Source organism: Arachis hypogaea, chromosome 20 (assembly GCF_003086295.3).
Source record: "Arachis hypogaea cultivar Tifrunner chromosome 20, arahy.Tifrunner.gnm2.J5K5, whole genome shotgun sequence".
Classification (NCBI taxonomy): Eukaryota; Viridiplantae; Streptophyta; class Magnoliopsida; order Fabales; family Fabaceae; genus Arachis; species Arachis hypogaea.
The window spans coordinates 21,128,976-21,142,506 of NC_092055.1; the positions used below are offsets into that span (position 1 = coordinate 21,128,976).

At 31.4% G+C, this 13,531-nt stretch overlaps 2 protein-coding genes across 3 annotated transcripts; both read right to left on the reverse strand.

The window, feature by feature from the left end:
• Positions 1 to 5,204: 5,204 nt before the first annotated feature.
• Positions 5,205 to 9,996, reverse strand: LOC112786697 (protein ALTERED PHOSPHATE STARVATION RESPONSE 1). Of its 2 annotated transcripts, XM_072230362.1 has the most exons (4): positions 9,196 to 9,996; positions 8,574 to 8,749; positions 7,007 to 7,230; positions 5,205 to 6,141 (listed from the first exon to the last, which is right to left on the reverse strand). In XM_072230362.1, exons 2-4 carry the CDS (start codon positions 8,655 to 8,657, stop codon positions 5,460 to 5,462), a joined length of 990 nt encoding a protein of 329 aa, XP_072086463.1. In that variant the 5' UTR covers positions 8,658 to 8,749; positions 9,196 to 9,996; the 3' UTR covers positions 5,205 to 5,459. The 2 variants fall into 2 exon arrangements, with proteins under 2 accessions (XP_072086463.1, XP_072086464.1); XM_072230363.1 differs by lacking the exon at positions 9,196 to 9,996 and having other exon boundaries at positions 7,007 to 7,241; positions 8,574 to 8,734.
• Positions 9,997 to 10,415: 419 nt separating this feature from the next.
• On the reverse strand, positions 10,416 to 12,851 carry LOC140182847 (uncharacterized). Its single transcript, XM_072230364.1, has 3 exons — positions 12,262 to 12,851; positions 11,350 to 11,696; positions 10,416 to 11,231 (listed from the first exon to the last, which is right to left on the reverse strand). The coding sequence occupies exons 1-3, from the start codon at positions 12,714 to 12,716 to the stop codon at positions 11,122 to 11,124; spliced, it is 912 nt and encodes a 303-aa protein (XP_072086465.1). The 5' UTR covers positions 12,717 to 12,851; the 3' UTR covers positions 10,416 to 11,121.
• Positions 12,852 to 13,531: the final 680 nt, after the last annotated feature.

Sequence of the window (13,531 nt, forward strand, 5' to 3'; positions counted from 1 at the left end):
TAATACCGCCGTCATCAGAGTAGCGCATTCAGAAGCATGACATTCTGATAGTAAGAGTGTTAAATTGTTTATTTGAAGCTGATGTTGAAGTATAATGTTCTGTAGACAAAGCTCCACATTGTAAATATTTTGCTTGCCTGGACGAGCATGTTGCTATTTTTATGTTAACAATGAGAAAACTACTGCTGAAGGTACAAACCTAATTAATTAAGAAGATGGAAGCAAGGATGGAAGTGCTGGAGATGATAATAGTTGAATGCAAGAAAGAAAATAAAGTTAGTGGAGTCTCCAACGACAACAAATTTGGCTTGTTTATGTTGTGGATTATTGTCATGATTGGAGTGTCAGCCTGGTTTAATTCACTTAGTGGATGAATAGTTTTTGTAAAAGCTTTTCCATATGGTTCAGGAAGGGGTTTAGGGTGGGTTTATTGAAAATTCTGTATTAGCAACTGTGAGTAAACACTAGTTTGAGTAGATTGTAAACAATATATAATGCTAGTGTAATATTTTGACCAAAATGAAAAATGTTGTGTTGCATTTTTTGTAATCAACATCAACATAATTTATGACACAGAAATCACAGAAACAACCCAAAATGCTATACACCAAAGGTGTAGCGACCCTCAGTTTTAAAAATATAAATAAGTTATAATTTATTTTATAAATTAGAATTTTTTATTTTTAAAAATTATTTTATTATCAGTAATTGAACTAATTTTATAACTATTTGAATTCAATCAAATTTATATTCTTATATATATTTATATTTTATAATGAAATATTTTACATAATTAAAACTATAATTTTAGTAATTTATAAGTAATGAAACTTATATGTATACTTTAATTTGAGTAATTGATATTTTAATTTAGAAACAGAATTTAGTTAATAATATTATTATCGAGTTCGATATCTGCCAATATGAGTAAATATCGGTACTTTTTGTTGAGTTTAGCTTTGCTAATGCTTCACTAAATATCTTTCACTCTTAAATTACTAATGTCGTTTAAATTAGTAACTCATATATTATAACTTTATATATAAATTATTATTATTATTATTATTATTATTATTATTATTATTATTATTATTATTATTATTATAACTATTTGATTTACCTATTTTCGATTACCTAATCTATGCTTACGTTTATTTATATATAATTATTATTATCTACTAAAGACTATGTATATACGTACTAATGTACTTCAATCATTAATTCATTATATATAAATATGTCCACTAAAGTTTATCATTATCGTTATGTATATATAATAAAGAAAGCCAAGGCAGCTTACTAATTAATCACACACACACACATATATATATATATATATATAGAAAAAAGGAAAGAAAATGGCGAGAGAGAAGAGCGTGACCAACGTGAACCCCTCCGAACGTTTAGCTTCGATTTTTTACAATCCGTAACTCCAATAAAAAATTTAATCCGGTAAAAGTATTTATATTTTTCTTCTCTACACGTTGGCACCACTTTTGATTGGTGAAAGTTGACGGTGACATAGCTCCTCTATTCCTTGGGTTTGGCCAACGGGAATTTTAGGAGGTACAGACAATTCTGGACGTTTTCTTCTTCGATAACTCGGTCAGAAAGCTTCTCCAGAGCTTCGAATATTTTGATTCCGTACGAAGGTATGGTTTTGGTTTCTTGTAGTTAATGTTTAATGTCACGTGAAAACTTAGGCTAGAAGAACTTAAGGTAGGAATGAACTGAACGTATAATTGATAGATTGTGTATATGGAATAAAATATGTGGTTTAGCTGTTATTAATAATTTACTATTGAAGTTGGTTGGTTTTGGGAAAAGATTTAATATTAGTATTTGTTTGATTTTGAAATAATTTGTTACTATAAATGATTTGAAGGACTGAGAGGTGTTTGATTTGATAGTTGGGACCCTTGAAGGGTGGCAGAAATTCGAGTTTTAGAGGAGATACTGCCAAAATTTCTATAAGAATTGGAGTTTTTATTTGAAGTGTTATTTTAAAAAGGAAAGAGATTATTATGTGGCTTGTGTATTTGAGACTATTTGTTGACCCTCTGTCGCAAGATGTGACCGGACACTTTAACTCTCCGGATTCCCCCATGGGCATGCATATATATATGAATATTGAATATTATATTTGAGCTTGGAGTGTGACTCCATGGAATATTATATTTGAGTTTGGAGTTTGACTCCATGGAATATTATTGAGTTTGGGGATGCGCGCACAGAGGGACTGTCTAATGGTTAACTACCAGGACATGTCGGGTTGGCTGTATAACCGACAAATGAGACTCATCAGCCATAGGACAGGCATATATCATATGCATTTGTTTGCTTTGTTTGAGTGTGCATTGTTTTAGTTTGCTTAACTGTTTAATTCTGCTTATCTGCTACTTGTTCTACTTCTGTAAATGGTTCTCTATTTGTGTTTTCCTTGTCTATAATGTTTGTCTATGCAACTAAGAGGCCCCTTGTCTGGCGGAGGAATGACGAGGGTTGTTCCACCAGTGATTCGGAGGACCGGAGCAGATAGAACGTGAAGTATTAGGTTAAAGTTAGATTTAGAACTTGAATACCTTAGACAACTTATCTAATTTCTGGTTTAGTTGAACCCTTAAGCTAAAATCTAAGTGTCAAAGTTCTAGGAATACCTCTGGCTCTCTCAGGATCTTTTATATTAATTATGCGGGTATCTTTACCATGCTGAGAACCTCTGGTTCTCACCCCATACTATGTTGTTGTTTTCAGATACAGGTCGAGAGGCACCTCGTTGAGCATCTGGAGACCCTCCTTACAAGCGAAGAACTATCTTTTAGACTGTCATATTTTGTTTTATGTTACGTATATATGTTTATAGAATCTCCGCATGTACATATTTGTGTTTTGTCCTTCCTAGAGGTTAACTTGGAGATACAGGTGTTTATTTTATGGTTTGAGTTTTATTTTGGGTTGTATATATATATATATATATATACTCTGGCCGGCCTTAGCTTCGCAGGTCAAGTCTGGAGCTTGCTATCTGAGTTTTGGAACTCTGATATGTATATATATGTTTTCAGTTTTCTTTCGATTTTACCTGTCTGTTTTATGAATATCCATGCAAGTGTGACACGATTTTCTATTTATCGTTTTTGTTTAGCTTATCCTTCAAGGCTCCTAGATATGATCTCATTCAACTATATTTATGTACATATCCTTTTCTTTTAGAGGTCGTAATACCTTGCTACCTCTGCTTTACGACTTAAGCGTAAGGCTCCGTGTGGTAGGGTGTTACAAAAGGCATTCGTAATTTTAAAATGATAACCATCATAAAATCATAATTCAAATCCTGACTAATCCAAAAGTCAAAATATGCAATACACAAGACATACTCATGTTTTGGTCCAAAATTGACAATAGCAAAACCAAACCAATAAATAAGAAACACAAATGATAAAAGGACCTAGGAGTCTAGTATATGTTCTTCACTAAGCTAAATTTTGTCTTCTAATTAGTTAATTCTTCCTAAGTGGCTTAAATTATGAGGTTGGAATGAACTTGAACAGCCTCTCTAAAGTGGTTCCACTAGCTGATGCTATAGTCTCTTTGAAAACTGCCTCTGAACAACTCTTCCAAATCTTTTTTATCGACAAAGTCCACATCCAATGGAAAAAATTTCTCTTCTTATAGAACCTTCCACTATGATTGAATATAGAAACAACAAAAATGGACATCTGTAAATATTGTACAATAAATCATTTAAATTGTTTAAATAAAATTTCAAGAGAAGATAACAATAAACATAAAAGACATTATAAAAGAAACAGAACATACTAATCATATAACATTTTTAATTCTAACTTGTGCAGATAACAATACACAAAATCTTAGGTCACTACAGAAAATCCACAAAGACATTACAATCATATAGTTAATTCGATTTCAAAAAAAAAATGACTCATCAAAATAATATAACAACACTCTCCAGTTCATCAAACAAATTCGTTATAACGTAATTAAAACCAAGACAGGAGAGTAGGAATGCAGGAAACTAATAACTAATCTTGTTGATCTTTATAAACTTCCGTCAACGGGTCATCTCAACAACCACCACTTGCAATGTTGTCACCGTATTTTTGAGGAAAATGAAGGAGGAAGACAAAGTTTTAGGGCCTTTCTGTGAATGTGTGAGTAAACGAAAGAGATTAATGGAAAATTAAAGAGTTCAAAATCTCTTATACATCCTTGACTCTCTGTAATGATGTTTTATATTTGGAAAGGGGCCATTAGTCTCTAACAATTTTTCATTGTGACGTGGCACTGATATTTGCCACATCACCCACAAACTGAGACATCATATAGGCAACCTTCTACTAATAGGTTACAGGAGTCGAATTGTCCAATTCTTTTTCAGGATGAGGACCGTTTGGGGATTTCAAGATGATTAGAGTGCGACATATCCCACGAGCAAATAATTAGAGGTTGGAATGGGTATTCACTCTTGATTTTACTGTGTTCCTTTACTAAAACTCTTTTTAATAAACAACAACATTTTTAATATTTTGAGAACTGTTTCGAGAGTTACCTGAAACGTTGATTTGGACCTGAATCGTGAGGTCCAGACTCCTTCCAAGGCAGCCACCAACTTATTCTAACGGCAAGGTGCCACCGTTCGAGTTCCTCGTAAGGAGGTAGGGGTGGTACCTGCAAGAGACTCCGATGCTTAAGTTAGCAAGGGTTTTAGGCAAGTTTTTAGTAGTTTAGAACGTAAATATACCTGAAGGGTGTCAGTATATTTATAGTAGAATAAATAACCACCTTTTGGAGTAGTTCCACCTTTGTTGATGGATAACTATTCCCTTTATTTTAGGAGTTTGTTAGAATCTATTTCTAGGAAAGATAGAAATAGTATGAGAGATTCGGAAAGGCAATTACTTATTTTGGATAAGTGAAGCTGGCCCCTCTTATCGTGTCCAACCTCTTCTTAAAGAGGTTGGGTAAGTGGTAGAGACCATCTTTTTTTGTTAGACCTTTTTATCTTTATTGAGTTTGGTTTTATCTTTTTGGATCAGGGTATAAACAAGAATAAAAATACATTGTGTGTGTATACATAGACACATATTTGTTTTACCAAATAGATGTTATAGTTGCGCAAATTAAAAAAAAAAAAAAAAAAAAAAAAAAAAAAAAAGAAAGGAAGAGAGGAAGGAAAAGTTAAACGACATTTAGGAAATAAAAATAATTACCAAAACTGCATAAATCATTATACAATTTTACAATTCCAAAGCTCAAAAGTCTAAACAGTCTCTAATTTCCTCACACCAGGTAACAAGTAGTAGTTCACTAATAATTAACAGAAAATTTTAATTTTTCTATTTTGTTCTTTCATGCTTTTTTTTTTTTCTTATTTATATGTTTTAGTATTTGGCACTAATATTTCATGAATGTACAGCCCCATTCAAACAAAGTGAGGATTAAAATCTCCCAGTCCTAACAGATTTGCAATTATGATAAGCAGCTTGAGCTGCCTGACTTTTTTGCTTAACATCTTCAGACATCTTCAGTGATGCCTCGGAAAATTTAGTCATTTGACTAAGAACCTTGGTTAAGCTTTCATGTATACAACACAAATCTGCATAGTCATCTTCACTAGTATCCTCAATAGTATTATTATTGCTCTTTGTTTCCTCATTGTTTAATTCACCACTTAAATTCTGTTTCTCTTGTAGTTCTTTATCTTCTTGTTGCTTCATGACACGGCAAAGCTCGGATACAAAGACTTTGATTGCGCGGCTTAGATCGTCGGCCGGCAATGCCTTGATCCCTGAAGACCAATCACGGCAGAGAACAAATATTGGAGGGGCAAGAACACGGCGAGGGGAGAGCGGCCGCCTTCTATTCTTGGAACGATCACTTGGCTGTAAAACGCAGTTTTGTAGCCATCCATTGAGAGATTCGACGTATGAGGTATGGCTGTTAATCCAATTATCGAAGCTTAGGCCAAAGCACTTGAATTCTTCTAGAAGTTGAGCTAGGATCTCTCTGCGAGCATCGGCTTCTATGGTTCTTGTTGAGCTTCTTGAATGATATGCCAAAGAAATTGTGATGAATTGAGCATGATGGCACTCAAGCATAGCCCTCCACATCTTAACTAATCTGCGATGCATGACTAACAATTTATGAGCTAATTAATACTAGTATTATTACTTGACTAATTACAAGTTGGAAAAGTTTAGGGCCAGCAACTTTTCTAAATTTTGGCCAGCATGTAACAGTAAAGAAAAGTGAGTCATTGGATGAAATCTCACACTAATCTCACACCATTAAAATTATTATTGATGACTATTTGATGGCTATAAATCACAAAAGTTACTGGCTCCAGCACTCCTCGATGAAATATTTGGTGACTCCTTTTTATTTGTTCAAATGGCATTGATCTCTTTAAACTTTTTGAGAGAATTTAATGTTATATTCACATAATGTTTAATGTTGTATTTTATAAAATATATAGGAAATAATATTTTGACCACCAATAAAAATTGTGTATTCTAGAAAAATTTTAGGTAACAATCAGTACAAATAGATTGAAACTTATTCTCATGATTTAGTTGTTCAGATAACATAATCTCAAAACATAAAGATAAAGAGTATATTATTACCTAAATCTTAAAAATAATATATATTCTATAAGAAAAAGTATAAACAACTAATTTTTAGTTAGTCCACGTTAATCAATTTTAAAATTTAGAGTTTATAATTTACAATACAATATTAAGAATTTATAACTTAGGATTAGAATTTAAAATAAGTAAAATAGTTTTAAAAAAATAACTAATATTGGGTGAAAAAAGTTGCTTCGCTGCATTTCTTATTTTCTGAATAAAAAGGAATTTGATTGAATTCCATCGAACTTAAAAAAAAAAAAATAGTGTATATGAATATCTTCTTTAAACACTAAGTAAAGCTTCAAGTCCAAAACAAAAACACAAGAATAAATGGAATATGAAGAATCATCACTTACCCTTGATTTAATTCCAAAAGTTGTGGAAGCAACTCTTCATCTCTCACTCTTTCAATCTGTTTGGATATTGTATCAAAAGAATAAATGGCCACTATTATCCTTGAGTGCAGATCCCTCACTACTGATCTAGTTTTATCAATCACTCGAGTGCTTTCATCTTTGGCAGATTGATGCCTTAGTTGCTCACATTTTCTATCATACTCCTTTCTGATGGATTCACTAGCCTGAAACATAGCTAAATTGATATCTTAGTTAAAAAATTGAAAAATTTTTGTTTAACATATCGCGTATAAACACAATCTAGTATTAAATATAAGCCTAACGGTATACATTTATCTAATAGTTAAATTTTTTCAGAAAGTTAATTCATGGTATAATATCAAAACTTCTGTTATTAAAAGTTTAAAATTTTATTCTTGTGATTAGTGGCAGATCCAAAATTCTTATAAAGAGGGGACTGAAAATAAAAAATTGAAAGTGTCCTATTAAAATTAAAAGCTTTAATAAAAGAATTGTATATTTTAATATTATTTTTAACTAAAATTAATTTTAAAAAAATTCATTTATATATCAGTTTTTTTTTTTTGCATAAAATTCTAATTTTTATTCTTATTATAATAGATATAACATAAATAATATGATTCTGTTTCTCTAATACTTTTAATATATGTACTTAAAATAAATTAGTGAATATAATATATAAGATTAATTTACTTAATATATTCTGATTTTAATATCATAAAAAATAAAATTTTATCTAAATTTTATGTATATATTTTTTTTATTACATTCAATTAGGAATTATTATAAAAATTAAAATATTTTTATATGATAATAGATGGAAGAATTACAAAAAAAAAAATTAGAAAGAATAACAAAAACAATTCATCAAATAAAATAAATTTAAAATGCATGAAATGGAGTTTGAACTCATGTTTTAGAGTATAATATGTCTCTCTTCAATTACTATATTAGTAGATATATTATTAAACATTTTAGACATCATATAATATATATTTTAAGTTTTGAAATTTTAGGAAGCCCAAGTTGGTCCCCCTAAATCTGCCCCTGCCTGTGATTCTTATTATTCTAAGTAAAATAAAATTTAAACACAAAATATGAGTATTTATGTGCATAATCCACGCTTCAAGTCTATAAAAAAAAGACTATTATTTTGAAAGTTTCATGTATCTAGAGAACAAATTGTTCTTGTATTATGAGGTGAAATACATGTGAGAAGATGATAACCAGACAAAACACTTAACATTATTCAAACTCGTCACATGACTACTTGTTCTTAGGATAGATCAATTATCAGATTATCTAGAATAATTTAATTACCGAATGTAAATATACCCCCACGACTTTTTATTCATCCCTTAATTACTAAGCTGATTTTATTTTATTTTGTTTTGTTTGTAAAGAACCTTGTCATATGAAATCTACTGTGAGAAAACCAGAGGTTAAGAATTGAGACAAAAAGAAAACAGGGGAGATATGTGACAGTAACATATGATGATATGACATGGCATTGTGTGAATTTATTTATTTTTTCTGATTTTAGTACCTTGACTTCGTCATAGAGTTTTTTCTCCCATGCATATAATCTCTCAAGGGTGCAAGAGTTGCTTCCACCAGCATCCTGATCCATATCTTCCTTTGATGGTGAAGCTAAAGAGTCTTTGAATAAAGATGATTGAGAAGGTACTATCCTTCGCCAACAAATTACTTTTTGTGCAGGTCCTACATACAAGATCAAATGTTAGCCTAGAGTGATGTCTTTCTTGAACATTCAAAAGTCTGTACCAGTTCCATATCTAACATGACTTAGAGATGAAAAAGATAACAGTTCAATTCTTCAAATAGGTGTTTAAAAATTACTTTTTATTGACATGTTCTTACAGGAAACATTTCAAGCGTACACCATGGAATCAGGTTTTTCGATAATCTTAATCATTGATTTCAATTATAATATTGATTTCAGCCATTGATCTGAATTAGATATATACTATAATTAAAATCAATGATTAAAACTACTGAAACACTTATACTATAGTATATTTGAAATATTTTTGTTTTTTGAGTTAAACCCTAAAAGTGGTTCTTAAAATTGACAAAATGCACTGATTTATCAATTACACTATTTACATTTCTAAGATTGTAAAAAATACATGTAGTTGGCTCTTCACCTCATTTCCAACCATTTAACCATGTCGCCAGCAACGATATGGAAAATAAATACCATGTTGGAGCTTGCCTCCGCCGCTTTTGGGCCCTGATCCCGCCGGAGCTTGCCTCCGCCTTCAGCATCTCTCCGGAGCCCTTCCAGACTCCTTTTGACGTCAACTGCACTTCGCAGGACACTATCTCACCATCTCTGCAATTCGCAATGGCGCCTCCCAGACCTTCTCCTCCAGCAATTTCCAACTCGACAATCGCATCACCATGCTTGAGCCTGACGCCACAGTATTTGCCGATGAGAAATTAGAGCCCGATCGAGATGGCTCCGGCTTGATTTCAAGAAACTCCGGAAGATCGACAGCGCCACCGAGAAAGCCGATTCGCCAGCTCCACCAGCCAAGAGGGAGATTGGAGGAAGAGAGAGCCCATATAATGTTGTTGTAGACAAAGATGTTGGGGCAATGCGTGTGAGTATTGAAAAATACAGAATAGGCATAAGAAGAAAAATCAAGCGACGTAGAAACATATATGAATCGCGAGAGGAGTATGTCATCTTCAACCAGATCTGCGATAAGCATGAAGACCTACATTTGGTGAAGATGGCTCTTATTTGAGCAATGGCGGAGGCAAGCTCCGATGGGATTAGGGCCCAAGAGCGACAGAGGCAAGCAAGCTCCAACATGGTACTTATTTGCCGCATCACTGCCGGCAGCAAGATTAAAGGCCAGAAATGAGGTGAACTAGATACATTTTTTACAATTTCAGAGACGTAAATGATACAATTGTTAAGTCAATGATTAAATCAGTGCAATTCGTGAATGTTATGTATTATTTGAGGTTTAACTTCTGTTTTTATACAGACACAAATTTATCATATTACCTTTAGACACATTCACATTGAAAGTGGGTCCCACTATTTTTAACCAAGATTTGTTTTGTTGATCAACTTTTGGTGTTTATTATGTTGTCTAAAAATATTGCTTAATTGATAAAATATGTTAAATAATTAATTTTAAATTTAAAAATGTAAAAGTTAAAAAATTTTAAATATTTTGAAGTTATTATAAAAAGTAATTTAGATAAAATTTAGATATCAAACAAAAGATACATAAAATTGGCCTCCACTTTTATGTAAGTGTGTCAAAAAGTAATTTGCACCTAACAAGAATTTTCTTCTCCTGCATACTCATCTTTCAAGAATCAGAGCTCAAAGTGGCATCAAGGAAATGAAATAAAGGAATAAAGTGACATCATTGTAGCTTAAGCCATAAGATTATCTACAATTTATGCAGACACAAATTTCATACAGTTAAAAAATTGTTGATCAAATTGAAATCAATTATACTCCCCCTGTTTATTTTTATTTTTTTTTTTTATGTGACATATTCACTCTAGTACATCCTTAAATTGATTTGTCTATACAAAGTTTGTTGAGTCAAATTAAAATGAATGTAGATAATTTGTTATATATGCTTAATATTTTGACATTTTGGCCTTGTCTTGCTTGATACAGTGGCATTTCGTTCATGATGTATTGTCAGATGTATGAAAACTAATTTCCGAGTTCATAGATTCAAACCGACTCAGCATAGAAAAATAGAAAAACCAAACGTGTTCTTGCATTTCAACATCATTTCTAGTCATATTGACAATAAATAATTTGACTAACTTTATTCAAAGGTGATGACTCCGATGCAGAGTAAAAAGTAAGAATGTATAGATATAAAGAAAGAGGCTATAACTCTGTATCTCTGTATAATCTTACTCTGTATCAAAGTAATCACCTATTCAAAAATACATTTACTATTTTACTGATCCCACCAAATTTGGTGACTCTGCTGAAACATAAAATGTTACACTTATATCTATAAAAGAATTTTTCTGAAAACTAAACCATCCATATATTAACTAGCACCGTTGTAATCAGTTTCACTTCACAGTTCCCAGAAATGAAAGAAGAACTTACCTTTAGAAAGAGGTTTCACTTTTCCGCCATGGAAAACAGAACGAAAAGCTCTTAGCAATGCCGTTGCAGAAGGCTTCCCTAAACAATTTGAATATCAGCACTTAGATTCATAATTAGGCTCAAAATATTTCCAACTAACCAACAAAATTCTGCAATGTGACATTAAACATGTAACTCAAATTAAGTAGCAAATTACCTTTGGATTCAGAATATCCAACCATGATTTTGTTAGCTTCTAGAAGCCTAGAAACCTCTCTACCAGATTCAAAAGCACGAAAGAATCTATGCTCAATTTCCTTCATGCTAGTAACAAAATCTTTAGCTCTATGTGTGATGAACTGAGAAGGATCTTCTCTTTCAGTGTGCACATTTTCCACATTGCTTGGTAACTCCATCTTCAAACCTTCAACTACTCTTAAAACAAATGATAATTGGTCATAGCAATTTACTGATGAACCCCTGCACCCATTTCCTCTGTTAATATCCTTTTCATTATCCACGGAGTTTAGGAAATCCTCTCCTTCTCCATGCTTGCACTCGAGTCTATGTTACACAGATACAAATACTAATTATGATGCTGAATACAATTTTATGGAAAGGAAAATCACAAATTTAAAAGTAGGTTACATTAATATACGTACTCAGTATTGAATACGATATAATAATACAGTATGATCCGTGCATACAATATTTTTTTTTTTGGGAAAAAAAATCATACTAAATAGACAAAAACAAAATGATATCAAATCAATCACTTATATAAAATATATACTAAAAATAAATTAAATAACTTAAATATTTATATATAAATCTATAATAACTGATCTGGTGTGATTATTTATATACATATAATATTTTTGAAATATATATATTATTTAATTCATCTCGAGGATAACTAAATTTGTGACACATATAATTTTTTGAAAAAAAATATCAAAATTTTCGGAAAAATAAACACTAGTTTATTGAATACAGCACGACGCAATATAATTTGATAGATAGGATCGGTTCATGGAAAAATAGTCACAAATTTAAAATTTAAGATAGATCATACACGTAAACACAACACGAGTAAATACCAAAGTATTTGTGCATTTTAAACTCAAACCTTAAAGGATTAAAGAAATCCGAAGAAGAAGCAGCACCATTCTCAGTAGTAGAAAGTGAAGGTACCGAAAATTCACGATCCAAGTAACTGCCGTAACTGCAATTTTTATTTATGCTAACAGTGAGACCAACATCTTCATTGTCACGTGACCTCGTTGGGTAACCCACGTGACTTCCATCTTCATCATGAGCACGTGATGGTGACGAAGAAGAAGAAGGGTAATTTGATTCAGAAACAGAAACCGAACCCGAAGGTGGCGAGTCTAGTAACTGTGCCTGAGCGTAACGGCGAAGAACAACGCCAATGTTTTGAAGAGAGTGAATGTAAGAAAGGTGCGAAGCAGAGAGAGCGTATCTTGAATCAATGGCTGAGTTTATGAGCCTCTTTCGTTCCTTGCAGAGCCGCAAAGGTTCGTTATTTCTCTTCTTGTGATTTTTGAACATCACCCAACCCATCTCTGTTACGAGAAAGTTCGCAAATCACAACAGAGTTTGAATGGAACCTCTATCACCGCATTCACCGAGAAACATCCCAAAATACACGCTGTTGTTTGTTCTTTTTCACTTCTTCTATATACAACAAATACTAGTTTAGAAGGGATAAAAAGCATTGATGACAATGAGGCATTGGTGAAATTGGTAATATAGTGGTGGCTTTTTTTGTTTTCTGCAAAAGAAAATATTGGAATCTAAAACTTTTTCTGTTCCTAAATAATTAGTCAAACACTTTACCTTTTTTTTTCCCTGCTCCACTGATTTATTGATTGGTAGAAAGTAAAAAGTACCTACCTATACTTGTTTGGTATGAACTCGAAAATTAAAAATTATTAGACCATCATTTAGTCAAATATAATAAATTATATATGAATTTTTATTATTAATTAGTTATTTATTAAATAAAAAGTTAGAATTTTAACAAAGTCCTTTAAAAATCATTTGTCTTTTGTAATTTTTATAGATCTTTTCCAAATTTACAATAGTTATTACTTTTTAGTAAAACAAAATAAAAGTAGTTTTAATAAGTATAGACTATAATAATTGTGTAATCTCATTTTTGTGTATATAATAATTTATTAATAAACATCAAATTAAACTCATAAATATAGTTTAGATTTGCAGTCAATTAATTCTCAACCAATCAACCTAAAAGATATCATTAGTTAAAAAAAGCTATAATAAGTATTTGATAAAATTATTTTTAAAATTTAAAATAATTTTAGTAAACAAAAATAAAAGAAGTAAGAAAACTCTATATATAAAGGTTTATATTA

What these genes read in the sequence shown, in the direction of transcription:
- LOC112786697 (XM_072230362.1), bottom strand. Translation starts at nt 8,657, where the DNA reads ATGGATCAGGATGCTGGTGGAAGCAACTCTTGCACCCTTGAGAGATTA. An exon ending in AACTCTATGACGAAGTCAAG is followed by an intron (nt 7,231 to 8,573) that starts GTACTAAAATCA and finishes GCTATGTTTCAG; the next exon opens with GCTAGTGAATCCATCAGAAA. An exon ending in CTTTTGGAATTAAATCAAGG is followed by an intron (nt 6,142 to 7,006) that starts GTAAGTGATGAT and finishes CATGCATCGCAG; the next exon opens with ATTAGTTAAGATGTGGAGGG.
- LOC140182847 (XM_072230364.1), bottom strand. Translation starts at nt 12,716, where the DNA reads ATGGGTTGGGTGATGTTCAAAAATCACAAGAAGAGAAATAACGAACCT. An exon ending in GATTTCTTTAATCCTTTAAG is followed by an intron (nt 11,697 to 12,261) that starts GTTTGAGTTTAA and finishes TGTGTAACATAG; the next exon opens with ACTCGAGTGCAAGCATGGAG. An exon ending in TGGATATTCTGAATCCAAAG is followed by an intron (nt 11,232 to 11,349) that starts GTAATTTGCTAC and finishes CAAATTGTTTAG; the next exon opens with GGAAGCCTTCTGCAACGGCA.